Source organism: Osmerus mordax, chromosome 4 (assembly GCF_038355195.1).
Source record: "Osmerus mordax isolate fOsmMor3 chromosome 4, fOsmMor3.pri, whole genome shotgun sequence".
NCBI lineage: Eukaryota > Metazoa > Chordata > Actinopteri > Osmeriformes > Osmeridae > Osmerus > Osmerus mordax.
The window spans coordinates 22306711-22334669 of record NC_090053.1 but is presented as its reverse complement, the minus strand read 5'-3'; the positions used below and the strand labels follow the sequence as shown (position 1 = coordinate 22334669).

The window sequence follows — 27959 nt, the reverse complement described above, 5'->3', positions numbered from 1 at the left end:
TACTTGTGGTGGGGGAAGGGGCCGTTGAAGTTGATGGAACCGCCATCTTGAAAAGTGCCCTCTGATGATCTACCTTTTCGCGCCTGGAAGAACCAGTTGTAAACACTTTATTTTTCTTTCTATGATTTGGAAATTTGTATATGTTTGTTTTGTTAAGACTTTAGGCAAATGGCCAAATGAACTACATGCCGGGGACTCGCCATTTACAGTTGTTTATCGGTACGTAGTTGTTAGCCCCTTCACGAACCTCTTTTTTGCCTTACTTAGCTAGTTTACTGCTAACATCTTGCTACAGTATCTGTCGTTACTACGAGCAGTTTGCTAGCCGACGACGTACCCGGCCAAAGAGCAAGCCGGAATATTTTGTGCCGTTATCTAGGTAGTGCTAGCAAATAATGTGCAGATCTTTGTAGGGTTAGCTAGCTAAACGGATAGCAAACTTAACCTGCGGGTATGTTTTAACCTACACTAACTCTGAGACTGCAGTTGACGTCAGGCTTGGCACTGTAGTGTAGCCCTTCTGGCGGTTTCATTGAAAATGTTGACTTTTAACCGGGGAAAGACAGACTAGTCACTGATGTTACAGTAGCTAACTAATATTATCTGGTTAGACTTAACGTAGCTACCGAGAATAATATTTTCCTTTCACGACAGAGACGTCTACTACTGTAGTATCTACTAGAAACCTAGCAAGTCATCTTCTCATTGGCTAACATTTTGACAAGTTAGCTTCTAGTGCTGCTACCGAGTACCGTGACACGGCCTGTTCTCAGATTACGTTAACTGCTAGCTCTAGCTAGTTTGATACACTTACTAGTTACGTTAAGCCATATTAATAAATTGCTAAACATAGAATAACACCTGCCATCAGGTGGGTGAGGCAGATGTCTCTCCTAGCACAAATGGTAAGCCCGGTTGGCTTTTTAAATATTGGCCTCCAAGTGCAATGCGCATTGAAATGGCTAAAGAAGGCCGTTGGCTACGCGGTTGCAGCTCAGTAGCAACTACCACTAGCTAACGTCGTTAGCTGGTAATCAAACAACGCTGACAGTAACTATCTTGCTATTCTACGCCCATTCAACCAACATTAGCTAGCTAGGTAGAGTAACGCATGGTTGCAAAGTAACTGAAGTTGTGTTGCTATCTGACCCTGATATTTGCATCAAGCTAGCCATAAATTATACATTAGTGAGCAAGAGATTGCGCTGGCCAGTTATACCTGTCTGTGCTGACTGATAGCATTTTGCTGTCTAACAACTGGTGCAAAGTTTGTGGTTTTAGACAGCAAACGCTAACACGACTTTGAGTACTAACGAGTTAATCGCCCAGCTCTCGGGCTTTCAACGTTAGTTTTTCCCTTGGCATCGTTTACAGGATTGTTAAAGTCACGCGAAGTAGTGGATTTAATGTTGAACTGACTGGTTAATTTTTTCAACGTTAGCTACCTAATTGATGTCAGCCAGCTCAAAACAACACTTGGGGTAGTTTTGGTTTTGAAATGACTGGTTGGTTAACTAGCTATCTTAAATTATATCGATTAGCTACAATTCCGTTTTCTCAGGTAACCTGTTTTCCTGTCTACACAGCGACTCAAGGGTGCATCTGATTGACTGATGTCACAAGCTGCTTCACAGCGGAAGGGTTGGGCCTCCAGGGCTCTGTGTTGTAGCTGTTGGTTGAGACGGGTGTTCTCATAGGATTAGGCTTCTTATTTTGTTCATAAGGCTGCTGCACTATTGTCCTATTACCTAGTGTATTTTTACAGGCATGTTCTCCTCAGTACTAGTGCATCTGTACCTGTGCAACAGCAGGGTACTCTGCTAACTGTGTTCCTGTTACGAACTGTGACAAGTCTTTCATTTTCAACCAGGATTAATCCCTTGTAATACAAGGGACCTGAGTTGTTTCAGCCTGGTTTCTTGAGCTACTTACAGTAAGCTACATGAAGATGTGTGAAATGGTCATTTTTAATGTCGGTTCAGAAACAGCAGTTATGCTAAAGAGTTGAAAACAGCGTTTGTAAACCATAAATAACGCTGACACAGCAGTGTTTACAGAAGGGTGACATGTCTGTATGTGTTCTGTGTTGCAGGTGAGCGCTGCTGTTGAGCTGAGCGCTGCTGCTGAGCTGGAGCTGGATGTGCTGCATGTGTGCTGTTGAGCTAAGCTGAGCTGGATGTGCTGCTTGTGTGCTGTGTCCAAGGGCCTCTTCTGTCACTGCAGCCTGTGGAGCCTGTAATGGGCCAGATCTCACAAAGAGCACAAACATTATTTTATTTTTAATCAGTTTCAACCTCTGGACTCGACCCCAGTCAGGTGAGCTTGATGTTTACTCTGAATCTGTCTGCAATTTAAAGACTGCATGTACATCATGTACATACCATGTGTTCCTAGTTGTTGAGGGGAGGTTTACAAAGCACATATTAAACAGGCTAGACTTGGTTTCACTTAAACTGGATATATATATATATATATATATATATATATATATATATATATATATATATATATATATATATATATATATATATATATATATATATATATATATATATATATATATATATATATATATATATATATATATATATATATATATATATATATATATGAATGATACCTCAACACCACCATTACTGGGTAACCTGGAAACATACTGTCGCAATGATATGCTGTCAAAACAAAGCAGGGATCTGGGGGGTCAAAGGGTGTTGGTGTGTTTGATAACAAATATCCTGTTTACAGACGCTCCATTTACATATGTAAACGGAGCATGTTTTTCTTTTGGATCTGATATAGACAGTCCTCCTATTCAATTTCCTGTATTATATCAAAATAAAAAATGAACCCTAATATGGTTGTGCAGAAGCATCATGTTTTGGAAGTTCGACCTGCACACCACGTCCCACATCGACACGCTCCTGGAGAAGGAGGACGTGACGCTGACAGAGGTGATGGACGAAGAGGATGTGCTGCAGGAGTGCAAGGCCCAGAACCACAAGCTGGTGGACTTCCTGGTTCGGCCCCAGTGCATGGAGGACCTGGTCACCTACATCACGCAGGAGCCCAGCGACGACGTGGATGAGAAGATCAAGTATAAGTGAGTTTAGAACCCAGTTTTCTCATAATGTAATGTTAGGCTTTTTGCAGTCAAGTACATGCATACAGGGTTGCCCACAGGATTTTGAGAGACCCTGTCGGTCCCTGTAGGGTCCCTGTAGGGTTAAATCCATTGAGCTGGTGCACTTTTTGAGCCCCGGATCGCAAAATTGAGAGGCAGTCCATGAGCACAGTAGTACTCTTCTTTTAGTTAAGAAGATTATGCTGTTTGTCATGTAAGTGCAATGGGTTAAAGGTTTGGCACACATGTCTGTGACCTCAGTCATAATGCCGTCCAGGATTCCACCTTAGCGTTTCTTTTCACCTGGATGGCATAAACAAACAGGGTATCCACGGGGTATTAAAAAGTATTAAAAGTTGATAAATCAATTTTGGGAAAAGGAAGGCCCTTGAAAGGTATTAAAAAGTCTTAATTCCGATTTTGAGGTATTACATTTTGTTCAAGCTTTGTCCAAAGAGGTTTGACTCCAAAAAGTGCCTGAATATATGTATTTTCCTCCCCATATTATAAACAACGACATGCTCGGTCAGCGAGTCACATATTTTGCGAAATGCACGGTTAGGTGATGTGTCGCCCTCTACATGTCGCAGCGAAACAGACTCCAAAATGGGGAAATGTAAATTTGCGGACTCCTGGGGCCCGTTCTCCGTACGTCGCTTATTACATCCAAGATCAAATGACACATCCAAGATGATATCATCTTGCTTATCATGATCTGGCTAATTCGGTTCTTCGAACACACTTGTTGTTTATGATTAGTATAGCTGGATTGAGTTATACGTTGGTCTAAAAGGGGGTATGTATCGATGGTAGAAACCTTGATCAGCAACGCTGCTATTGGCTGCTCACATAAGTCTATTGGTGCTCACTGTGGCCAAAATGAGCGCCCTGTTTTTTCCGCAACAGAGCCAACAGAGCAACAGCTTGCTCGAAGGTTACTCCGAATTTGAAGGTTTTATCAGAACGCCAGGGAACACCTCAAAGTCTGCAAAATCCAAGAAAGAGGGCTGGCAAAAGTAGCAGACCAAATTAAATGTAGAGGAGTGACCACGTGTTTTATCGCTTATTACAGTAAGCTAGGCCTGTTTTTTTTCATACTTTCATATTTTCATTTATCATCTTTAATGTCATATGATGTGGTTTCAACAAATGTATTATGTAAATGACACCCTCACAAAAAAAGATAGGCTATCCTCTCAAAAAGTATAGGCTAGCATACTGTATCGCGCTGTGCTTAAGGAGCCTATCTATCACGCAATTAGCAATTAATTCAGTTTCATGTTAAATTCTGATAATTATTCTTGCACCTTCTGCAACAGGTTCCTGTAGTAAAAACGGACAAGACGTCTGTGACAGACTTCCTGTATCACCTCTGCTTGTAAAGCCTCAATCTAATCGTGTTTACATAAAATAAACCTGCTCCCGAGCAGGTTTAAGTTTACGGACCTGTTACTATGACAGCAAGTCCAGGATGAGCTTCAAAGAACCGAACAATCCAAGATAATGAGAAATCGTCAACAATCAAATCCAGCTAACTGAGTTAGCGACGTACGGAGAACTGGCCCCAGGTTAGAGAAGGATGAGTTTATACAATGGCTGAAGCCTGTCGCTGAAAACAACTGTGAGGCATTCACACTCCAGCGACGTGAATCGCTTGCCATCGCTCGCTTTCCCACAGTGCACCATGCTCGGGGGGTGTCAGACAGATTAATGCAGAGTTGTAGTTCTCTAAAGTCACTGTTGTAGTTTGTATAACGTCATGGAAAAGTTTGAAGACTTGGGTTTACGTACTCGCAATATCGATCAAAATACAACTTGTAGCCTATACAAAAATTTTAATAGACATACACGTTGACATGTGTAAACACGTTTTATTATATTACTCGAAGTCTCTACTAATCTGTCGATATGACCACTGTACCACAGAACGAAGTTACGTAATGTGACGAGACTGAATTTGAAAGTACAAAAAACCCACCAGGAGCACCGACAACGTCGGCAACCCTGCGCCAGTCCTCATTCTTTTTATTAATGTCTCTGTACAAATACAGAGACGTATCGTACAGGACTGGATATGCAGCCACACAGGCGATTAGTTTCTCTATCTTGAAACTGAAAGCTAGAAATGTTTACCATGGTTGCTACGTTACGAGAAACAAGAACACTCCGATGCCCATGTTAACAAACAATTTCTAAAAACTTGTAGGCCTAATAAATTTTGTTTGTCTTAATGTAAGTAATCAATTTAGTAATTTTCATGGTGATATCTAAAGGTTAAAAATGTTACCCTATTCACGGGAGAAAAAGAATGAATAGGCGTATGAATAGTCTTTTTTAAACTTTCCCCTAATGGGATTCTTCTGGGCTTTTTTTTTCCTTAGTCAGGACATATTGAGGATACAAAATCAGTTGAGTTTGCTTCTGTTGCAATTTGTCCTAGGTTGACCCCCATTTTGGCTTAAAATGACTGCACTATATCTGAGTTCTGTTGTATGGTTGTGCTCTATAGATTTATTTGCAAACTACAACTATTTATTAAGTTAAAGGTTTGTTGCAGATTAGAACTTGAAGTGGCGATGAGGTCTTAAAATATTTTGAGAAGGTCTTCAAAAGTCTTAAAAAGGTATTGAAATTAAGTTCAGGATTCCTGCATATACCCTGACAAAATAATTATTTCCCACATACACCAACTTCTGACCTACTGTCCCTTTCTCTGCTGTCAACCTCACTTGCTGTCCTGTTGCACCTGAGAACTACCTGCCATCAAACTATCCTAGCTAACCTAGCTGGCTATTTCTGTTGATGTATATTACTGAATTGGTGGATTTAGTTCTCTTTAAAATAGATGATCTAAAAATCAAGGATAGAAACATTAAGCATTAAACAATAGTGTTAGCTACTTCAACTTCATCTATAGCCATAGTTACATGATGAGCCAACTTGCTCCTCAGATGCTGAAAATGGTTACTTGTAAGAGCAGCTTGTCAGAGCAGCTTGTTGTCAGAGCAGCTTGTAATTACAACGTTAACATTTATAATTAGCTGACGTTAGTTAGCTAGATGTAAGCAAGGAGTCTGACAACTAACTTTGTTAGCAGTCATACGATGTGTCTTGTGTGGCAAAACAAAGTGTCTTGGACACAGGCAGCCATGAAGGATCCAGTGCGGGTGTGAATGACTGAAAGCCTGCACATGTACCGCGGGGGGGACAGAGGGGGTGACTGACTGGGAGTGAGAGATGCTTTGCTAAAGCAACAGCGCAAAACACAATTTTAGAGATATCATGTAATATGAAGTGTATGAATATTTTCGGTTCATTTTGAAACGTTACGAAACTATGGCGGGACAAATTAGACATCATCACTATCGCGTCATCACTCTCGTCTAGAGCACAACATTGTGATATTTGTTTTTGCACAAAGTTCATCCATCGGGCCTCTTCATCCATCGGGCCTCTTCATCCATCGGGCCTCTTCATCCATCGGGCCTCTTCATCCATCGGGCCTCTTCATCCATCGGGCCTCTTCATCCATCGGGCCTCTTCATTTAGCTCTAGAAGTTGCACCTGAGGTTCACACCAGATTGATGCATTTAACTTGAAAATGTGGACCTACAGTTCTACAGTTTCTTTCTGTGTCCCTCCCAGAGGGTCGCCGGGCCACCGACCACAGTCTCATAGACGAGCAATAATCATTACTGTAGATCCCTGTTGCTGTTTTACTGACTGTATTCAGAAAGTGTCTCAATACACATGCAGTTTCCTCCATTTCATAACCTGAGTACACTTCCGATTATTAAATTGTGCCAGTGTATTGTACCATCCCAGGGCTATCAAGACAGAACAACTGTGTAGATATTGTGGCTGTGAAACATGGTCACACCTGCATTCAGACTGAAGAGTGAGCTTGTCTCCTGTTCTCAGGTACCCCAACATATCCTGTGAACTCCTGACCTCTGACGTGGGCCAGATCAACGACAGGCTGGGCGAAGACGAGGGCCTCCTGATGAAGCTGTATGGGTTCCTGCAGAACGAGGCCCCCCTCAACCCCCTGCTGGCCAGCTTCTTCTCCAAGGTCCTCAGCATTCTCATTGGCAGGAAGCCTGAACAGGTCAGCTGCTCCGGGGGGAAACGTGTCCCTCAGACATGACCTCCACACTGCCCTCCTAGTCCCTCAGACATGACCTCCACACTGCCCTCCTAGTCCCTCAGACATGACCTCCACACTGCCCTCCTAGTCCCTCAGACATGACCCCCACACTGCCCTCCTAGTCCCTCAGACATGACCTCCACACTGCCCTCCTAGTCCCTCAGACATGACCCCCACACTGCCCTCCTAGTCCCTCAGACATGACCCCCACACTGCACTCCCAGTCCCTCAGGCACCCAGACTGTAGAAAACCTGGGCTCCGCTTCCCAAAAGCGTTGTAAGCCTAAGTTGATTTTAGAATCCATCGTACGACAGATCTTAGTTTTATTGGCCGTTTCCCAAAGCCATTGTAGCTAAAGTTGAAAATTTGCATCTTGATATGCCCCAACTGTGAGGTGGATGAATTTTCTCGGCAAAGGAAAAGTGCTCACTAACACAGATTTGTGAACAAGATTTGAGAGAAATAGGCCTTTTGTGTACATAGAAAAAGTCTTACATCTTTGAGTTCAGCTCGTGAAAAATGGGGGGCAAAAACAAAAGTGTTGCGTTTATAATTTTGTTCAGTGTAAGTGTTGAAAGTGTACAGTCTCTCAAATCAACCTTTTGGGAAATCGAAAAGTTGTTCAAAATTTAATGCAGATGGTTAGACATAGCACAGCATAAGCAGACATAGCCTAAAACTTTCTGAAACATACAAATCCTAGTCCTATATGCTACACACTGTAAAATAATGATCCGATGGCCAACTTAAGGTTTACAAGTGGTAGGCTACATCATAGTCGACGTTGAACTATGGAATATAAACCGTTGTTGGCAGTGTGCATTCAACATGTTTTGAGTCACTTAATAACGGTACTTTGATAAAATGCTTCCATACCACAGATTTCTTTGCCATTTTGCTTAAAGGATTACTAACACCAACTGTAGACAAAGTAAGCCTATGGTAGAGTTTAGGCCAACAGCTACAATTGTGCTCAAGTGCCATGTGCAAAAAACAGAACAAAACAAACGCAGATTAACGAAAGGGAAAACAGAGTAACACCTTTTTATTATTATATATTTTGAGTTGCTTTATTTGTCTTGAATAATATAATCTACAATTTCTGTAGAACATCAGGGAATCAGATCTCACACTACCATACGACAGCTTGATTAAAAAAAATCGACCAAGTCAGGTGGCTGAGCGGTTAGGGAATCTGGCTAGTAATCCGAAGGTTGCCAGTTCGATTCCCGGCTGTGCCAAATGACGTTGTGTCCTTGGGCAAGGCACTTCACCCTACTTGCCTCGGGGGGAATGTCCCTGTACTCTGTCGCTCTGGATAAGAGCGTCTGCTAAATGACTAAATGTAAATGTGAGAGCATATAGACCAAACGATCAACTAATCGACTGAGTGGGGACAGCCCTACTTACATCAATAGAAACGCAGAAAATCCATGTGCTTAATTGAACAGTTTGACACTGTGGCCTCTGACTGATGTGATCTACCTGTTATAACTGCTGTGTGTAGATCGTGGAGTTCCTGAGGCAGAGAGAGGACTTTGTGGACTTGATGATAAAACACATCGGAACCTCCGCTATTATGGACCTGCTGCTCCGCATGCTGACCTGCATCGAACCACAGCAGCTGAGACAGGACGTGTTAAATGTGAGTGCTGTCAGGCTGCTGGGGAGGTGTTTACATGTATGACTAGCTGTTAGGCTGCTGTGTTTACATGTATGACTAAGGTGCATTATGCTTGTATTGAGCCAATTTCTTTGTTTTCACATTTTTAAGTGAATGTTTAGTTAAATGGAAAAGTGGGTTGTTTAAAGTGGAACACCCACAATCCACAGAAGCTAGTGAAGGCTGAAAAGTCGTCTGTGGTTTTGTTTCATGCTGTTATGTTATAGTAATTAAATCATAGCCTAATGATACAAGTCATGAGTCATCTTTGCCTTGGGGTGCTCTCCTTAGTGGCTGAATGAGGAGAAGGTGATCCAGCGGCTGGTGGAGATGGTCCAGTCGTCCCAGGACGAGGATGTGAGGAACCATTCTATCAGCTGTTTCTAAAAGAGACTGATCCTAAACCTTGTCTCTATATGAATGGTTTCTGTTTTCAAATGTATGTTTTTATACGGAGGTGGTAATGATGTCTTGGCCCCCCCCAGAGGCACTCCAACGCGTCCCAGTCCCTGTGTGAGATCATCCGTCTGAGCAGGGATCAGATGTTCCAGGTCCAGGGCTGCTCGGAGCCTGACCCGTTGCTGGCCACGCTGGAGAAGTAGGCCTGGTCATGCCTCTAGCTGTTTTCAGCATGCCCTCCTGCAAACAGCAGTCCTGAGTGGACTTGATTTATGCAATGTGTTGCATATTTATGCACGGTCTTAAAAATGGCTATAAAAATTTAGCGTTTTGTTTCCTCCTCAGACAAGAGACAGTAGAGCAGCTGCTTACAAACATCTTTGACAAGGAGAAGAATGAGTCTGCGATCGTCAGCGTGATTCAGATCCTCCTCACTCTGTTGGAAACACGGAGACCAGCGTGAGTTCCCTCCCCAGGGGCTGTTTGACCCTGTTCACACGTGGTACTGGTTTTGCACGGTATACCAACATTTTGGTACTTTTCGATATTTATTTGTTAAAAACGGTTCGGTATTAGAATTTCCCAATGTTCGGTACTTGTAGGTCAAACGAGACTAAGCGTTTCTGAAGTCTACTGTGGGACTACTTTACCTACAGAGCCGACGCTGATGGCAAACACACGGACATTACGAAGCCTATTTGTAAAAGCTGCTATAAAAGTGTTGTTCAAGGGAGGAAATGCTTCTAACCTCGCCAAGCACCTCAGAGGCAGACACCAAGACCTACACGCCGAGTACAAAAAACGACAGGTTAGCGAAAAGGCTAGCTGGCTAGCCAGCTGGTAGGATGGTGAAATACGTATGTCAGGCTGACCCTATATCATAAATAGCATGACAAGCAAGCATATTAGAAAATGTGAGTTCCAAAACGACAAATATGTGACACGGTCTGATGAAAAGGGGACCTTGTCGGCCAAGATCATTTCTCACTTTTTTTTTTACGTTTGTGAAAGTGCAGATTGGAAGCTTTCAAATGATGTGAAAATACATTGAATACATTGAAATCTGAAAATAGTACGCGTATCTGAATGTTGATAAACCGAGAAAGCTCTCTCCCAGATATTCAGCTTCAATTTCTTTTGACCTTTTCATGCTTTGAGAGAGGTGTGGTTGTTTTGTGTTAATCATTAGATGCGCTGGTTATTTCACCACATCAAATTCCAGGATCCTGCTTTCTTGACTTATCCTAGACGTGTGTTTTATCACGCACTATTTTTGCACTGACGACATTGCAATATACCTAACATTATTATGGTTCAAGTTATGTGTTACGTTTTTGGTAGAGATGCTCCGACCAGGTTTTTTGGTGCCGATCACTGAAATCAGTATCTGCCGATCCAATATCACTGATCACGGTGTCGATTGAAGCATTCTATTTATTGTGTAGCATTATTTATGAAATGAATTATTCTTAACAACATTGGTATTGTATTTAAATTACGAGACGAGAGAGTATCATGAATTGACAACCATCCGTTCTATTGCAGGGAACGTGCAACATTCCAGTGTAGAAGCTCTCTCGCTTACTATAAAATGTGTAAATAATATTAAATATTAAAATTAAAACAATCTTTAAATAAAAATCACAACAATAGAATCACATGTGCAACATTCCACTCTCTAGAGGCTCTCAAGAGAACTTTGAGCGTATACAGTAGCTTTCCTGTGGAAAAATAATACAAACTTAACTGCAACATAAACAGGCTATAGCCAAATATCCAATATGTTTCAAGTCAGTCAGTTTCAAGTCAATTTGTTTGCATTTAGGAGGAGATAGCAGACAGAATAAAGATAAAAGGTGCACAGGAAGTCAGCAATTAAACAAAAAAACAAAACATGTATATCTGTATATTTTTACATTTTAGTCATTTAGCAGACGCTCTTATCCAGAGCGACTTAAAGTAAGTACAGGGACATTCCCCCGAGGCAAGTAGGGTGAAGTGCCTTTCCAAGGACACAACGCCAGTACGATTCCCGGTCATGCCAACTGACGTTGTGTCCTTGGAAAGGCACTTCACCCTACTTGCCTCGGGGGAATGTCCCTGTACTTACTGTAAGTCGCTCTGGATAAGAGCGTCTGCTAAATGACTAAATGTAAATGTAAACAAAGAAAAAGTCCTGTGTGCGATGCAATGCCCGAGATTAGCCTATTCATTGTATAGTCCGTGGATGTAGGCTAAAACGAACGTATGACACAAATGTACAGCGAACACGCAGAAGGTACTTGACTCGAGTCCAAATCTGCCGATTCACTACTTGATTAGGAGGGGGGGATGGGGGCGTACTTTGTACAGACAACCGCGTTATAAGTAGCCTAGGGAAAAGTCTGCATTGTAATGCACATCACGCATGATACACCCACAACTTAACTGGAAGCTTGGGTGAACAAGAACAAATTATGAGTGTTTAGTGATCCTAAACATGTTGTTTATTGGCTTCTACAACACAAATTTTTGGAGTATGCAAGAAAATTAAAACAATAAAAACAGACCCTTTTCGCTGGACCGTGTCACATATATTAAGCTACAGTTATTTGGGGGTCTAATTTTGGTGCTTTTTTAAAAGGTCACTAGCTAAATAGCATAGTAGAGATATGAGCTAGCTACATGTCAAGGTGGCTCTATATTGTCACAGAACGGCTGATTTAAAAAAAGACATTCATTGTAAATTTAACGAACAGCATTGCAATTGGAAAAACTAGTTTGAGACTTGCAATTTGACTTACAAGGCTGTTAATAAACTTTGAATTTGTTGAAAATGTGATCAGCCCTTTTGACTGTCTGTGATCTTTTAGGTATCAAATCAGTATCGTTTCGGTATTGAGTATTGCGATTCTAAACTTGGTATTGAAGTCAAAATTTTGGTATCGTGACAACACTACCTACTAACACACCCAGTACTGACATACCGGGTACTGACACATAATTGAACATTGACACTTTTCAGAAATGTAATGTCCACTTCCTTGTCAGAGGGACAGCTTATCATGTCCACCCAGCTGACTGTGGCCACACACAGCTCCGACCAGCTCCGGAGGGTCTGAAAGATCAGATCTCAACGCCTCTCTCTGCTGCAGGTTCGAGGGCCACCTGGACGCCTGTCCACCAGGCATGAGCCACCCAGCCTTCTCAGTGAACCACAGCATCCTGGAGGCTGTCAGACCGCGCCTCAAGGACTTCCACCTGCTTCTGCTGGAGCCCCCCAAGGTTAGTTAGCATCGTTACACCTGTCTAAGGTTAGTTAGAATCGTCACATCTGATTAAATATTACCCACAACACTTTTGGTAAAACATATGATGTATAAATGTTTTAATTGTTTGTCTTTTTTAAATGTATTGATTAGTCCTGTTTCTGGATGAGGAAGTAGTGTTGGTACTGTAACCCAGGCTGTGTGTCTGTCAGAAACATGTGATGAGGACGACCTGGGGCGTGCTGGACCCCCCGGTGGGGAACACACGGCTGAACGTGGTGCGTCTGGTGGCCAGCCTGCTGCAGACCAACACCCACATGATCAGCATGGAGCTCATCACCCTCAACACCCTGGGGGTCATACTGGTGAGTAGGGAACAGACCAGGGGTCATACTGGTGAGTAGGGGGTCATACTGGTGAGTAGGGGGTCATACTGGTGAGTAGGGGGTCATACTGGTGAGTAGGGGTCATACTGTTGAGTAGGGGTCATACTGGTGAGTAGGGAACAGACCAGGGGTCATACTGGTGAGGAAACACAGCTACCTCTATAATAACATTTCAACCTCAACAGATGACACCACCATCAAGGCTAAAGGTTTTTTTTCCTTTAACTCTTCTTTGTAGGATATGTACTTCAAATATATATGGAATAACTTCCTGCATATCCAAGTTGAGATCTGCACTGCCATGATCCTGGCCCTTCCCCCTGCCCACAGCCCTGAGATCAGGGAGCCACACCAGCAACCCCTGGCAGAGAGCCACCTCATCAAGCACGTGAGTCTGCCTCGCCCCTCCCTGCCTCACCCCTCATTGTAGAGACAAGTACAATTAATGCATATAAACAGTACTCTTGTAGGTTGTTCTTCTCTGAGCAGTGCATTTTGCAGACTGTTCAGCCATGCTCACCCCTCTCTCTGCCTGCAGCTGTTCCAGAAGGGTCAGTTCATACAGAGAATCCTGGACGCCTGGAGCTCCAACGAGAAGGAACAGTAAGTTATCTTTTAATCAGACTGGGAGCTAGTCTCTTTAGCCAGGTGGGTTAGGACCAGACTGGGAGCTAATCTCCTTACCCAGGTGGGTTGGGACTAGACTGGGTGCTAATCTCCTTACCCAGGTGGGTTAGGACCAGACTGGGAGCTAGTCTCCTTACCCAGGTAGGTTAGGACCAGACTGGGAGCTAGTCTCCTTACCCAGGTGGGTTGGGACCAGACTGGGAGCTTGTTGCTAGATGGTTGACCTTAGTGGTTTTGGTCTTTTTGTCACTGGAATAAAAATCTTACAATCTACTTTGCAGTACCAGCTGAAATGGGCCTGAATAGCTCAATTTATTTAATTCCACAGGGTTCCCACAAGGTCTTCAATTTAATTTAGTCAAGTCTAAAAAAGGTTATACCCTCGTTCATTTCCAGAAAAGCTGGCCGCAGAAAGTTATTACAACGTAGCAAAAAAGTATTTAGTCGTAGCCTACAAAGCAAGTCTTTGCTACAAACGAAACCAGCAGAATGCTGCCCTCAGAACATTGGTTCGGTGTGTTGTAGTTCTTTCTGGGGGATATTGGTGTTGGTACGTACGCGGTGATGAAACTACAAATCCTGTGATGAATACAATACCTGCCCGCGAAATACGTCTGTGCTTCCTCAGTTTGTTAAAGTTCGGCTACGTGTGGAAAATGGGAAAGTGTACTTTCAACGAGACATGGCTAGCAATTTCTGCTGTTGGTTACAAGCTCCAGGTACAAGGCTCTCTGCAAACTTTGCCCCAAAAATATTCAATTTGGTTACTAATGTGATTGCTTTATCTTTAAATTAAATGTATGCTTTTTCAATGACTGAATTCATTTAAATAAAATGTTTTCAGAATTTATTTGATTTTTATATTTTTGGGGTAATGTGTCGTGTAGGTCTTAAATTTCAATCTTTATGGTGTTAAAATGTCTTAAAAAGGTCTTAAATTTGACTTACTGAAACCTGCAAGAACCCTGATTCCAGCTGTAGTAATCTCAGCTCTGTAGCCTCTGCTCCCCGGACCTCCTAGGTGTTCAAGTGTTTCTGTTTAGCCGACCATGTTGTTGTTGTGATGCAGGTCTGAGGGCGGACGCCGGCGAGGCTACATGGGACACCTGACCAGGATAGCCAACTCCATCGTCCACAACTGTGACAAGGGCCCCAACGGAGCTCAGATTCAACAGCTCATCTCAGGTCACTAGGCAACTGCTGTCTTGATGTAAAAGTGTGAGAGAGAGAGTGAGAGATGACTCACCTGCTGTGTGGGGGAGAGAGAGTGAGAGATGACTCACCTGCTGTGAGAGGGGGAGAGAGAGTGACAGATGACTCACCTGCTGTGAGAGGGAGAGAGAGTGAGAGATGACTCACCTGCTGTGAGAGTGAGAGAGAGTGACAGATGACTCACCTGCTGTGAGAGATGACTCACCTGCTGTGTAAGAGAGAGTGACAGATGACTCACCTGCTGTGAGAGTGAGAGAGAGTGACAGATGACTCACCTGCTGTGAGAGTGAGAGATGACTCACTTGCTGTGAGAGTGAGGGATGACTCACCTGCTGTGAGAGATGACTCACCTGCTGTGAGAGTGAGAGATGACTCACCTGCTGTGTGAGTGACAGATGACTCACCTGCTGTGAGAGTGAGGGATGACTCACCTGCTGTGTGGTTTCAGAGCTTGTGGAGGAGGACAGGGAGCGCTGGGAGGCCTTCACCTCCGGCCAGCTCGCCGACACAAACAAGAAGAACACTGTTGACCTGGTAGGTACTAGCACTAAACGCCTCACCTGTAGACCTGGGGGGTGTTCCATCAACGTCGATTAAGGAAAAGCGAGACTTATTTAGTCTCGCTTACTTCAGCGAGAGTTCCGTTCCATTAAGGTGGCTTATTCTAGTTCTAGCTACGTAACCAAGGTAACTTATACTTCGGAACTAGCCTGATCCGTGTCAGGCTAAAAGTCAAGCTAAACTAAAATGTGTTGCAAATAATTTCAAACAGGCGGAAACAGAATCTCAACAGACGGTTCCGTCGAGTAAATTCCTGCGCGCAAAGCACTTTGTTCGGAAACATAAGTGCAGACTTTTTGAAGTGCAGACATGAATGAATTTATGTGTTTACTTCATCTCCAAAGAATGTATTTTTTTTTGGTATTTCACACTTCGTAAAGGTCTCTGAATAGGGTATGTAATATTGGTTGGGCTGAAAATGGCCCGGGTGCTGTTTTATGCTAGCCTGGCTGTGCCCTCCTACGTACTTCCGCTCAATTTTGATTTTGCTTCTGTACTAGGTCTGGCCATGAGGTACGTAAGTCAGATGTCTCCGGATAATTTTCTACCGGCCAATCAGCGAACAGAGAGAGTGGCTGAGAACGATGACATTGATGTTACAGTAGTGGTGAAGGAATTGGCTAAGGCGAACACTAGCGATTGGTTATGGCAGATCAGAGTGGCTCTGGGCAGATCCAATAGTTTTAAACTTCAACAGAGTACCCGCCTACAAGGAAGTCAACGCTTGTCAATGGAGCGAGGCCAGACTCTCTGTACAAATGAAATGTATGAGAGTCTGGTTAGGACCAGGCTAGTTCTATGCCCCCTGAAATTTTTAATGTTCCCGGGAAAAAACGCTAGGTTTTCTCCTTTTATGGTATGCTTATTAATATTTAGATGAGCTGCGTGCTGATTGGTTGGGTTACGACGAGTGAAGCTGAGGAGCAAAGACGCAACACGGCCAACAGCACTCACTGAAACAACGAAGGTGGAGACTTGAAATAAAAACGAACAAATAAATCTATTGTGTCTACACAACACTGTTTTCAACACATTGACTAGATATAATTTGAAATGATTACGTTAGTTGTTTCCGCTTCTGTTGTCGAAGCAAACTGGATCGACTTAGGTGGGTAGAACGTTACAGCGTTCAACAAATAACCTGACAAAGATCTGGACAAACATGCATTGTGAATTGTAGATTTACATGTATGGGTTATTTATTCGAATGAAAGTCAGGAACATGAAATAACGCGTTAGCCCCATTGCCAATAAACTTCAAAAAATCATCACACATTCTACCTATGCTCTTGCGTTAGCAAGCTAAATTAGTTTACATGCCTACAGTAGGTGTTTTCGCTATCTAGCTGTTCTTGCATTCCTTGCAAATCAACGTTAACTAGAGAGGGTACAATTTCTGGGGAAATTGTAGGGTGTGTTTGCTTGCGTCGATTGCAGAGGGGTGCGTTTTTTTAATGACATTTTTATTTCATTTTTATATTTCAGTGTATTTTATATAAAAATGCATACTTATTATTTATAAAGATTACATAGATTTAAAAGCATATATTGTTTTGCTGCTCATTTACAACTCAAAATTCTAAGAGTGAAGTGTAGAATGAAATAGTTGTCTTATTTCCCAAGAGTAAATGATCAGACGCCTCATAGTTGAATCAAAACGAATACATTTGGCAGACCAGTGTTAAAATTGACCTAATCTCTATAACTTAAACGTCCTTTCAAGTTTTTCCCCTCTTGCCGCATTAAATGTGGCAACATTGCAATTTTTTGGGGACAAAAAAAATAAATTTACGCTGCTGAAAATAACACCCCTCTGCTGGTTTTGCTTTTTGCAACATAACTCCTCTTCGACGATCGCCTGATCTGGGCTGCACAGTCTAAGCTTATTGAGGTCTAGCTTGAATTAGCGGTGCCTGTTAGTGGAAAGTAACGTTAGTGGAACGGCTTGAGGCTTAAGTCTAAGTTGACGTTTACCCAAGTGAGACTTATTCGTGTAAGCGCGACTTGCGTTATCTACGTTGATTGAACACCCCGCAGCACTATAAACACCTCACATGTAGACCTGGGGCCCGTTCTCCATACGTCGCTAACTCAGTTATAGGCCACTGTTAACAATTATGTAGCTATGAAAATAAACCTGGGATCATTTAGATTGAGATATACTGCGGTGAATCATCGTTCTCCCTTGGGTCAGCGTTACAGGAACGTTCCCCTGTTGGGTCAATGTTACAGGAACGTGTGGTTAAGCAACAACACGGGCTAAGCCTGACAGTTAGCCTGCCCCGGACCAGGCTAGTTTTGCAGCATAAGTTGCCATAGTAACTGAGTTCGAACTACACTATATTGCCAAAAGTATTCGCTAATCTGCCTTCACACGCATATGAACGTGAGTGACATCCCATTCTTAAAACCATAGGATTTAATATGATGTCGGCCCACGCTATGTAGCTATAACAGCTTCAACTATTATAGGAAGGCTTTCCACAAGGTTTAGGAGTGTGTTTATGGGAATCTTTGGCCATTCTTCCAGTAGTGCATTTGTGAGGTCAGACACTGATGTTGGACGAGAAGGCCTGGCTCGCAGTCTCTGCTCTAATTCATCCCAAAGGTGTTCTATCGGGTTGATGTCAGGACTGTCATGTTCTTCCACACCAAACTCACTCATCCATGTCTTTATGGCCCTTGCTTTGTGCACTGGTGTGCAGTCATGTTGGAACAAGAAGGGGCCATCTCCAAACTGTTCCCACAAAGTTGGGAGCACGAAATTGTCCAAAATGTCTTGGTATGCTGAAGCATTAACAGTTCCTTTCACTGTAACTAAAGGGCCCCAACTCTTGAAACAACCCCACACCATAATCCCCCCTCCACCAAACTTGACACTTTTGCACAATGCAGTCAGAAAAGTACTGTTCTTTTGGTAACCGCCAAACCCAGACTCGTCAATCAGATTGCCAGACGGAGAAGTGTGATTGGTCACTCCAGAGAGCTCGTCTCCACTGCTCCAGAGTCTAGTGGCAGCGTGCTTTACACCACTGCATCCAACGCTTTGCATTGCACTTGGTGATGTAAGGCTTGAATGCTGCTGCTCGGCCATGGAAACGCATTTCATGAAGCTCTCTAAGCGCTGTTCTTGAGCTAATCTGAAGATCACATGAAGTTTGGAGGTCTGTAGCTAATGACTGCAGAAAGTCGGCAACCTCTGCGTACTATGCGCCTCAGCATCCACTGACCCCTCTCATTGATTTTATGTGGCCTACCACTTCAGGCTGAGTTGCTGTTGTTCCCAATCGCTTCCACTTTGTTATAGTACCATTAACAGTTGATTGTGCTCCTGAGAGCTTTGCGATTTCACAAATGTTTGTAGAAGTAGTCTGCATTCCTAGGTACTTGATTGTATACACCTGTGGCTATGGAAGTGATTGGAACATCTGAATTCAATGATTTGGATAGCTGAGTGAATACTTTTGGAATTATAGTGTACGTTGAGCTGGCTTTATGGAACCGAATTAACTAGAAATGAGTCTGACTGTCGATAAACTTGCTTTATGGAACAGGCCTCAGCACTATAAACACTTCTACCTGTAGACCAGCACTATAAACGCCTCACCTGTAGACCAGCACTATAGGCAACACACCATCTATTTGGGTTGTTGAAGGGTAGTCTGTGTGTGGGGAGTAAAGGCCGATTTATACTTCTGCGTTTTTACGGAGACAGGAACGCCCTCTCCGTCAAGGAACGCCCTCTCCGAGCCCCTCGGAGAGCTCTACGTGCACCTCTTGATTTTCCTGACTGTCCGTCCGTCATTTTACGGATACCCCTTGGCTGTGATTGGTCCGTATTAAGAACCGCTTGCGTCAGGGGCGGGGGCGGGGTTGCCGTGATAAACAGGACAAACGGAATCCTTTGACCGCCATTGCTGTACGTTTTTACAATTCATATTTCAGCTAAACAGTACATGTAAATCAGCATCTGAATTAAAATGTGACGAGAAATGGGCAGTGTAGTTGCTGAAAATGTGCGTATTTTCTTGATGAAACGGCTAATTTGTACATTTGCTCCGACTTCTCGATAACCTAGGTAAATAAACACTCGACAACGACTTACAAAAAACCGTTGCGCCACCTACTCTAATGGCGGTGAAATGTTTTCAGCACCCACAGCCTTCGGAGAACCATAAATTCAACCAGTCCGTCCGTATGTCCGTAACGGAGTCGGAGAAGTATAATAAGGCCTTTAGTGATGTGTGGTTGTTGTTGTTGTTGTTGTTCCCAGGTGAACACGCACCACATCCACTCATCCAGTGACGATGAAGTAGACTTTAAGGAGAGTGGCTTCCACCAGGACTCCTCTCTACAACAAGTAAGTCTGTACCCGTATCACACCTAGCTGGCAGCGTGCACCAAGCACGCTTCATATGTTAACTATGTTCTTGTACTAATGGAGTCTCGTGTCTAAGTAATGTCAGTTGTAATAAACAAATGTGAAAACGATTACTGTAATACAATTGCAATGCATGCATTTAATTTTTTGATATACATTTAACCTATAAAATGATTAACCTGTGTAGCCATTGCTAGCAAATTGTTGAATTTTTCATTAAAAAAATGAAAAAGAAACAAATATTTGCCGAAGCTTTGTGTAGTGGCCAGACTATATCATTACCGTTGGTCCTGGGTTGGCCAGGCCTTTTCTGATTATCAGATGCAACAAATGACGTCCAATTTTATTGAGCAGTTTGGCTTCAATGACGAAGAGTTTGCTGATCGGGACGATGTTGTGGAGTGAGTACTGATCCTGCATGTTCCTGCTGTCTGTCCTCATGACCTTCCTGCTGTGAAGAGCCAGCTTTGCTGCCTAGTATTAATACATCCACTATCCTGCTTCACTTAACACAACTCCCAGGGACTCCTTAGTCTACTGCTCCTAGCTCTCTTACAAATATGTGGGGGTTTCAGTGTTGGTATTTACATAGACAAGACTCAGATTATTATATTTTATTTTGTAATGATCATATTTGAAATCAAAATACAACTGCCTAGGTTGACGGTGTGAATAGAATATGGTAACAAAACACTGGAGCTGATTTACATGGACTTGGCCTGAATCAACTTCACCCTCCCCTCTCTCATCTGCTCCTGTGTGGGTCATGTGTACTGCTCTGGGGTAGTCTCCAGGTGTTTCTAGGCTCCAGGTGTTTCTAGTCTCCAGGTGTTTCTAGTCTCCAGGTGTTTCTAGGCTCCAGGTGTTTCTAGGCTCCAGGTGTTTCTAGTCTCCAGGTGTTTCTAGTCTCCAGGTGTTTAGGGGGTGGGGGGTGTAAGCAGTAAGCAGCTGGTTGTGGGGGCCCGGGTGACAGTATGGAAAGGAGTCATGTGATGTCATTGTATCTAACAACTTTTAACTAAACTAATTTATTTTCTCTTGAACATTGCAGTATTCCCTTTGATAGAATATCAGACATCAATTTTTCCTTGAATACAAATGAAAGTGTAAGTATTTTGTGCTTCAACGTGATATGTTAGACCAGGTGGGCGTGATGAGATGTTATAAATGAATGCCCATCATTTTCACAGATGGGTTATAGTTGGCAACCCCAGATCTAGGGTGAAAGCACACTATTTATTTATTTATTATGACAAGTGCATTTAGTTGTCTTAAGTAGCTGATTTTTCCCTGCTGGTCAGTCCAGACAGAGGGTTGTATTATGTGACGGGGCCTGTTGCTGTGTTGCAGCAGAGCATAGCTCTGTTTGAGGCCTGCTGCAAGGAGAAGATCCAGCAGTTTGAGGACGCCGGCTCAGATGAGGAGGACATCTGGGACGAGAAGGATGTCACGTTCGCTCCAGACGCTCAGAGACGGCCTAGGTACGCACACACGCTCGCACGCACACGCTCACCAAGATGCGCACACACGCTCAGGCACGCACGCACGCATCACCAATATTTCCAAATGTAATAAGTATGTCATCAATGCAGCAGGACCTGAATCATGTTTTATGTGCCATCAAGTGTCTGGTTGTCCTTAATCTCCCCTGATTGGTTGGCTGTGTGTCAGGAGTTCCGGCAGCACGGACAGCGAGGAGAGCACCGACTCGGAGGAGGAGGACGCGAAGAGAGACCCGTTTGAGCCTAGCAGCACCAGCGCCGACGACAGGATGGAGGTGGACTCGGGTGACGGTGAGTTCAGCAGCGGCGACCCCATATGCGTGTGTTGCTGCTGCATTTTCTCTGTGCTGATCTGTGAGTGTGTCTAGGCCCCGTGTGGACAGCCAACTTTGACGACATCCCCATGGACACCGGCAGCTCCACAGCCAACCCTGCCCCCTCCCCTGCCAGCCCCAGCCCTGCCCCCTCCCCGGCCGCCAGGACAGACACGGCGGGTTGGAGCTCTCCCCGCGACTCGGACACGGGCTGGGCTGACTTCACCAATTTCTCCCCTGTCAGGTCAGCATCTCTCACTGCTGCTGCCAGCACAGTTCATTCAGCCTTGGAACACGGTCAATGTTTCCCCTACCATTATATTAGGGGGGCGCCCCGCCCCCCTAATATAATGCCATTGGGGGGTATAATGCCCCGCCCCCCCAACGGCACCCCCCGCTACCCCTGGAAGGTCAAGTTAATTTTTATTTTTATTAAATAAGTCATTTAAGGTTACCTTTCCTATAAAACAGGTCTATAGCTTGCTCTTTTATTAAACAAACTAAATGGCCTTATGTTATTTATCTTATTTACACGACGGCATGTCATTTCTGTTTCTACATGTTGGGGCGACCGTGTCTCTATATGGTCGCCCCCCCCATCTTAAATGTAGATGCCCATCGTGTTATTGCACGACTTAAAACAACGGCATATCACGTAATTAATACGGGCCAGCAGTTCGCCTCGTTCCCCCAGGCTATTGAACTGCAGCAGAAGAATGGTGTTGACTTGGGTACTTAGCATTTCATCAGTATGATACTATGGAAGCTTTTATATATTAGCATTGAGGGACCAGAGGTTTCAGTTTCTGCCAGACAGAGTTGTGCAGAGATGGCTGTCAGCAGGGAAGAGAGCACGTCATGTTTGAGGTTGTCAATTGTTTTGCTGACTATTACCTTTTTATTTTTTATCACTAGAAATGTGATTTCATTATTGTTCTTTTTATATCCAGCATGTGTTTAATAAATGGTTAAACATGTTAACAGAATAACACAACTTCTAAGTCTTTGGTTTTGTTGTAACAATGATAAATTACAACTTTTGGAGGAGGGGCCAGTAAAAACTGTCTTGGGGCCAGCGGGCCAGTGCCAACATTTTTTTATGTTGAGCCCTGAATAGTATTCCTATCTTGAGAACAAGTAAGAAGTTTAGACGTTCTAACAGTAGAGGGTCAGAGTCGAGGAATTTCCTGTGTAATCCCACAGTGTAAAGTAACATCTCAGCTACCAGACAGTGTAAAGTAACATCCCTACTACCAGACACAGTGTGAAGTAACCATATCTCAGCTACCAGACACAGTGTAAAGTAACATCCCTACTACCAGACACAGTGTGAAGTAACCATATCTCAGCTACCAGACAGTGTAAAGTAACATCTCAGCTACCAGGCAGAGTGCAACAACATTAATATTTCACCCAACACCCACAGCAAGACTCGCCGTCTATAAATTGACTATATTGGTCATAATTGGTAAACATATGATGAATTTTGGGATTCTGACTGGTCATCTCTCCCTCCAGCCCCAAAGACCCCCTTAGAAGCAACTCTCCGGTTGCCATGGAGACCAGCATAGAGACCATGGACCCCCTGGGTGTGAACGCACCCCTGCAGTCTGCAGGTAAGTACTGCTCTCAGAACCAACCGCTTGGTTGATTTATTAATCGATCTCATTGATGGATGTCATTTGATCATGAGAAAGACTAGTTTAGAGGCCCTGTTGTTCAGGAGAGCATCTCTTGGTTGTAGTCTCAGACTCACTACCCTCCTACAGACCATGTCCTCATCTGACCCCATGTCCTCCTCTCTGCCCCAGACTCAGACCCCTGGCAGGTTGTGGTCCCGCTGCCCCCCTCCCCGGGGGACCAGCCTGGGAGGGGCTCGGATGCGGAGGAGGAGCTGGCCAGCGACCGCATCACAGAGACAGTCACCAACGGCTCCATGAAGGAAACAGTCAGCCTTACTGTAGATGCCAAAACTGAAACTGCTGTGTTCAAGAGGTGAGGAAACCACTGCCCTCTCCTGCCACCTGCTCTGGGCTGAGGCCCACAAGGCTGAACCGGCTTCTCTCTCTCCTCCTCTCCCAGCCCTCTCCTCTTTTTCCTCACTCTTCCTCCTCTCCACCTTTTCCTCCTCCAGGAAAACTCAACTCTTCCTCTACTCTGAGGACAGGATAGCTCTGCTCCTCTACTGACGACAGGATAGCTCTGCTCCTCTTCTACTGAGGACAGGATAGCTCTGCTCCTCCTCCACTGAGGACAGGATAGCTCTGCTCCTCCTCTACTGAGGACAGGATAGCTCTGCTCCTCCTCTACTGAGGACAGGATAGCTCTGCTCCTCTTCTACTGAGGACAGGATAGCTCTGCTCCTCCTCTACTGAGGACAGGATAGCTCTGCTCCTCTTCTACTGAGGACAGGATAGCTCTGCTCCTCCTCTACTGAGGACAGGATAGCTCTGCTCCTCCTCTACTGAGGACAGGATAGCTCTGCTCCTCCTCTACTGAGGACAGGATAGCTCTGCTCCTCTTCTACTGAGGACAGGATAGCTCTGCTCCTCTTCTACTGAGGACAGGATAGCTCTGCTCCTCCTCTACTGACGACAGGATAGCTCTGCTCCTCCTCTACTGAGGACAGGATAGCTCTGCTCCTCTTCTACTGAGGACAGGATAGCTCTGCTCCTCTTCTACTGAGGACAGGATAGCTCTGCTCCTCTTCTACTGAGGACAGGATAGCTCTGTCCTCTACTGCTTCTCAGGAAGTTGCTCTGTGACCAATGTGTTTTATGGTTAAACATCTTTGTATTGACTGGGTTTAGCCAGCATTGTCTACTGTATCTGCCATGTATGTATGTATGTATGTATGTATGTATGTATGCATCACTCAGTCTGCAGGTCCTACATTGCTGTGTGTCTGTGTTTGTAACCTAAAGAAAGACTGTCCTTCCCTCTGATTAACTGCAACACTTAAACATGAGCTTCCTCTCTCTCTCTGGCGTGCGTGTGGCTTCAGAGTGTTGAAATCTTATCGGTATGTACAGCCAATCGGGGGCAGTCGCCTGCCATGTCTTGTTTTCATGTCAGCCACTGAGTTTTATTTTGATTGGTTTATTTTGCCATTCCCATTTGCATGTTTCTCTCAGATGTCTGTCCGTTGTCCAGTGACGACGGGGAAAAAACTGGCCTTGATAGGCCATGGCCATTTTGGGATTACCCAATCCCAGGCTTTCTGAATTGGCCGTTGCTCTCTTTCTGCTGGTTGTTCAGTTTCAGTTGTGGAGGTCGATTGGTTAAAACAGTTTACAGGATTACGATTATCTGTTATTCTCTGCCTCTTCTCAATTCCAGTTCTTATTGGCTCTCAGCCAATGGCATTGTGAGGTGGACAAAGTTTGAGTAGGGAGAAAGGACCGTACTGTCCTGCTGAGCAACAGAAGCCTCCACTACTCTCCTGCTAGACCTTACCAGTACTGCTTGAGCATGTCAAGATTTATCTTAAATTCCATAATATTAGCTTTCCTCATTTCATATATACACGTACATACAGTATATCAAGGAAATGGCTCTATAAACAGTAATACCCTCAGTTCTTTAGCACCTTGACTAGACCTTTGGTGGCTTTCTGACAAAAAAAAGCAAGACTGAAGGCTGGCGTGAGTTTCAATCAATCAGAACATTTCCAAATCTGTAGTTAGACCAATCGTCTGAGGCTGTGACGTTACCCAGCAGGCAGCTGGGTTTCTCCAGCTGCTGTTTGGAGTTACTATGGTTACTGGGGTCAGATCCGGACTCTGGCTCTCCATTAGCTGTACATGATGAAGCTCTCATCTGGTTTAAACAGCCAACCACTTTTCAACACTTTCCTTTTGATCCTTTTTTCTTTGATGTAGTCTGTCCCATCCTGCATGCATCTGTCCTGTCTAAGCTGCGTGCGTGGGAGGGGGGGGGGATCTGCCCTGCCTGCTGTGTTTATGCTCTGTGTAAACGTGTGTGTTCTCTCTGCAGTGAGGAAGAGAAGTTGTCTACCTCGGAGGAGGCTTCTGCTAAGTATGCCGTGGGAGAAGGAGCCGAGAGTGTGAAGAGCAGCCCTGCTCTGGCCCAGCCCGCCGCCAGCTGTCCCAGAGCCAGGTCAGACAGGTTTGGGTGTGTTATGGCCAAGGCTTTGAACTGGTTCAAGGAACAACACCCAGAAACAATTGGTATTTCGATATTTGTTTTGAACCAGTTTGGGAATGAGAATTTTAAGGTGGACCTTTAAACCGGAAACGTTAAAGCCGATTCTGCTCAGAACAAACCAATTAGAAAATGTTTCTTGTACAAAGCCCAGATTGTACAAAGCCCAGATTAGGTTAGCCATCCAGGTTAGCCACACCAGTTTATAAAAACCTGCTGTAGTAGTTTTGTGTACTCTTATTTCACGCACAGGCCGACTTACACCGTAGCAACATAGACACAGTACTGTCTATCTCTGTCTGTAGATAATAATATTTATGAGACTCAAATTCCAACTTCCGAGTACATCTTGGACGCACCTAATGTTATTTTGTTAGTAAATCATAAAAAAAAGAACATTACAACAGTAAAGTGATGGTCTGGTTTGCATAGATTAAAGCTTGATTCAGCTCAGGAATCGGGACTGTTTTGATTGTCTTAACACCATAAGGTATTATAGGAGAGGAAATGTGAATGAAAAAATGTAGGTTGTAAGGTATGCATTAGGCTGAATTATGCATCAGTAAGTTGTTCATACAGTTAGTTAAATGGGGAGTCTCTCAGTGGTTAGTTGATTAATCGTTCTAATAAGTGTTAGATCTATCAAAAATAATACTTTGTGTGTGCGTGTGTGATTAAGCATGCTGTTGTCCCTCTCTCCTAATGTCCCCTCTCTTCCTTCAGCACTGCAAAGCAAACAGAAGACAAGTCCAGACCTGCTGGCGATGTGGTTAACGGCCCCTCAGAAGAGGCAGCTGTACTGGAGGAAGCCAAGTAAGAACCACCAGACTCTGCTTCTCTAGGGTTAGGGTCAGGCCCTGCTTCTCTAGGGTTAGGGTCAGGCCCTGCTTCTCTAGACACCACAGTGGAGGCAGCCCTCTTGGACATTACACCAGTTTGAGGAGCTTTGCTGATGTTGTTAACCACACACCGTCACCTTTCTCTCCACCCTCTCCCCCCCCACTCCCACCCCATCCCTCCCCCTCCACTCCCTCCCCCTCCACCCCCTCCCTCTCCACCCCCCAGAACAGAGCAGAGTGTGCCCTTGCCGGAGGCTGTGAACGGCCCAGCGTGAGACTGAGGGAGGTGGACGCTCTAGCCAGCCTGTTTCTGCCACGCACCACCCCTGGCTCACCAGCAGGGGGCAGTGCCAGTCCAGACTCAGAGCTGCCGCTGCACTAACTTCACCACCAGATCAGGACCAGCAATATTCATATTAGAATACTATTACAGTTGTACAGACCTGTTGGAACTGAAATGAAGAGACACACACATACTCTAATGGATTCAGATTTTTTGTTTTGTTTTGTTTTTTTGCATTTGTTTATATACTGTTGTTCTGGGGTGATCTGTCTATCTTGCCACTCAAACTTAAAAAGTAATGTTGCTATAGTTAAAAATGATTGTATGAATAAATATTTTATAAAAGAAATGTATACAGAAACAAAAGATGAATAAGGGTCAGAACCTTCAGTCACCAAGACCAAGCTGTTTATGAATAGGATTTTCTCCTGCACAAAATCTGATATTTAATTTTCAATTAAAGGCAAACAGCTACCTTGAGATGATAATGGGCTACCCATGTTGGTCTGTGAATGAGTACACTTGATATTAATGGAATTGATCATTTTAATATTCAAAAGGGTTTTTATTTTTGCCACTGGTATTATTTGTAAATGTTTCTGTATTCTCTCAACATGAGCAACATTTGACAGCCTTTTTTGGTATAGTTAATTTAATTTATTGTTACAGTAGATGTGTCAGCAAGAGCCATACTCATGTTGTCTCCCTCCTCTCCTCTGACAAACTGTTCAACCCCAAGGTTCCAGGGCTGGAGGGGGGAGGGGGGGGGGGGGGGGGCGTCCAGTCCACACGTAGCTTGTGAGCCGGTGCTGGTCCTTTGTGGAGGCAGGTGATAAGTAGCTGAGCTTGGCTGTCTAGATGCTGGGTAACTCATGTTTTAGAAACTATCAATCATGCATCTACCTGGCTTGATCTCAATGTTATGATTTTGATTTTTTATTGTTGGTGTGAGCAGCAGAGGGGTACATTTCTCCTGCCCCTTATTCCCCCACAGATAATTACATTTCATCCTGTAATTATATGTTATGAAGCTAATTCCTTTTGACCTTTCTGACACTGATTCAGGATTGTTTGATGAATGATGTCTTACTGTAAATACTCTGTTCATGAC

At 44.0% G+C, this 27959-nt stretch overlaps 1 protein-coding gene across 2 annotated transcripts; it reads left to right on the top strand.

Moving 5' to 3' along the window:
• Window positions 1-62: 62 nt before the first annotated feature.
• ppp6r3 (protein phosphatase 6, regulatory subunit 3) lies at window positions 63-27958 on the top strand. 2 transcript variants are annotated; one of them, XM_067233984.1, is made up of 25 exons: window positions 63-219; window positions 2093-2316; window positions 2867-3100; window positions 7043-7229; window positions 8777-8914; window positions 9224-9289; window positions 9418-9530; window positions 9677-9790; window positions 12466-12595; window positions 12792-12944; window positions 13204-13353; window positions 13504-13568; window positions 14662-14777; window positions 15253-15338; window positions 19639-19725; window positions 20050-20147; window positions 20798-20852; window positions 21097-21227; window positions 21418-21539; window positions 21617-21806; window positions 23081-23178; window positions 23374-23557; window positions 25559-25723; window positions 26450-26539; window positions 26792-27958. In XM_067233984.1, the coding sequence occupies exons 3-25, from the start codon at window positions 2874-2876 to the stop codon at window positions 26838-26840; spliced, it is 2814 nt and encodes a 937-aa protein (XP_067090085.1). In that variant the 5' UTR covers window positions 63-219; window positions 2093-2316; window positions 2867-2873; the 3' UTR covers window positions 26841-27958. The 2 variants fall into 2 exon arrangements, with proteins under 2 accessions (XP_067090085.1, XP_067090084.1); XM_067233983.1 differs by lacking the exon at window positions 2093-2316 and having other exon boundaries at window positions 74-219; window positions 25559-25681.
• Window position 27959: the final 1 nt, after the last annotated feature.

Coding starts and splice junctions, on each gene's coding strand:
- ppp6r3 (XM_067233983.1), top strand. CDS start 122: ATGATTTGGAAATTTGTATATGTTTGTTTTGTTAAGACTTTAGGCAAA. Junction 12,945..13,203: donor ACACCCTGGGGGTCATACTG/GTGAGTAGGGAA, acceptor TCTTCTTTGTAG/GATATGTACTTCAAATATAT. Junction 25,682..26,449: donor GCCAGCTGTCCCAGAGCCAG/GTCAGACAGGTT, acceptor CTCTTCCTTCAG/CACTGCAAAGCAAACAGAAG.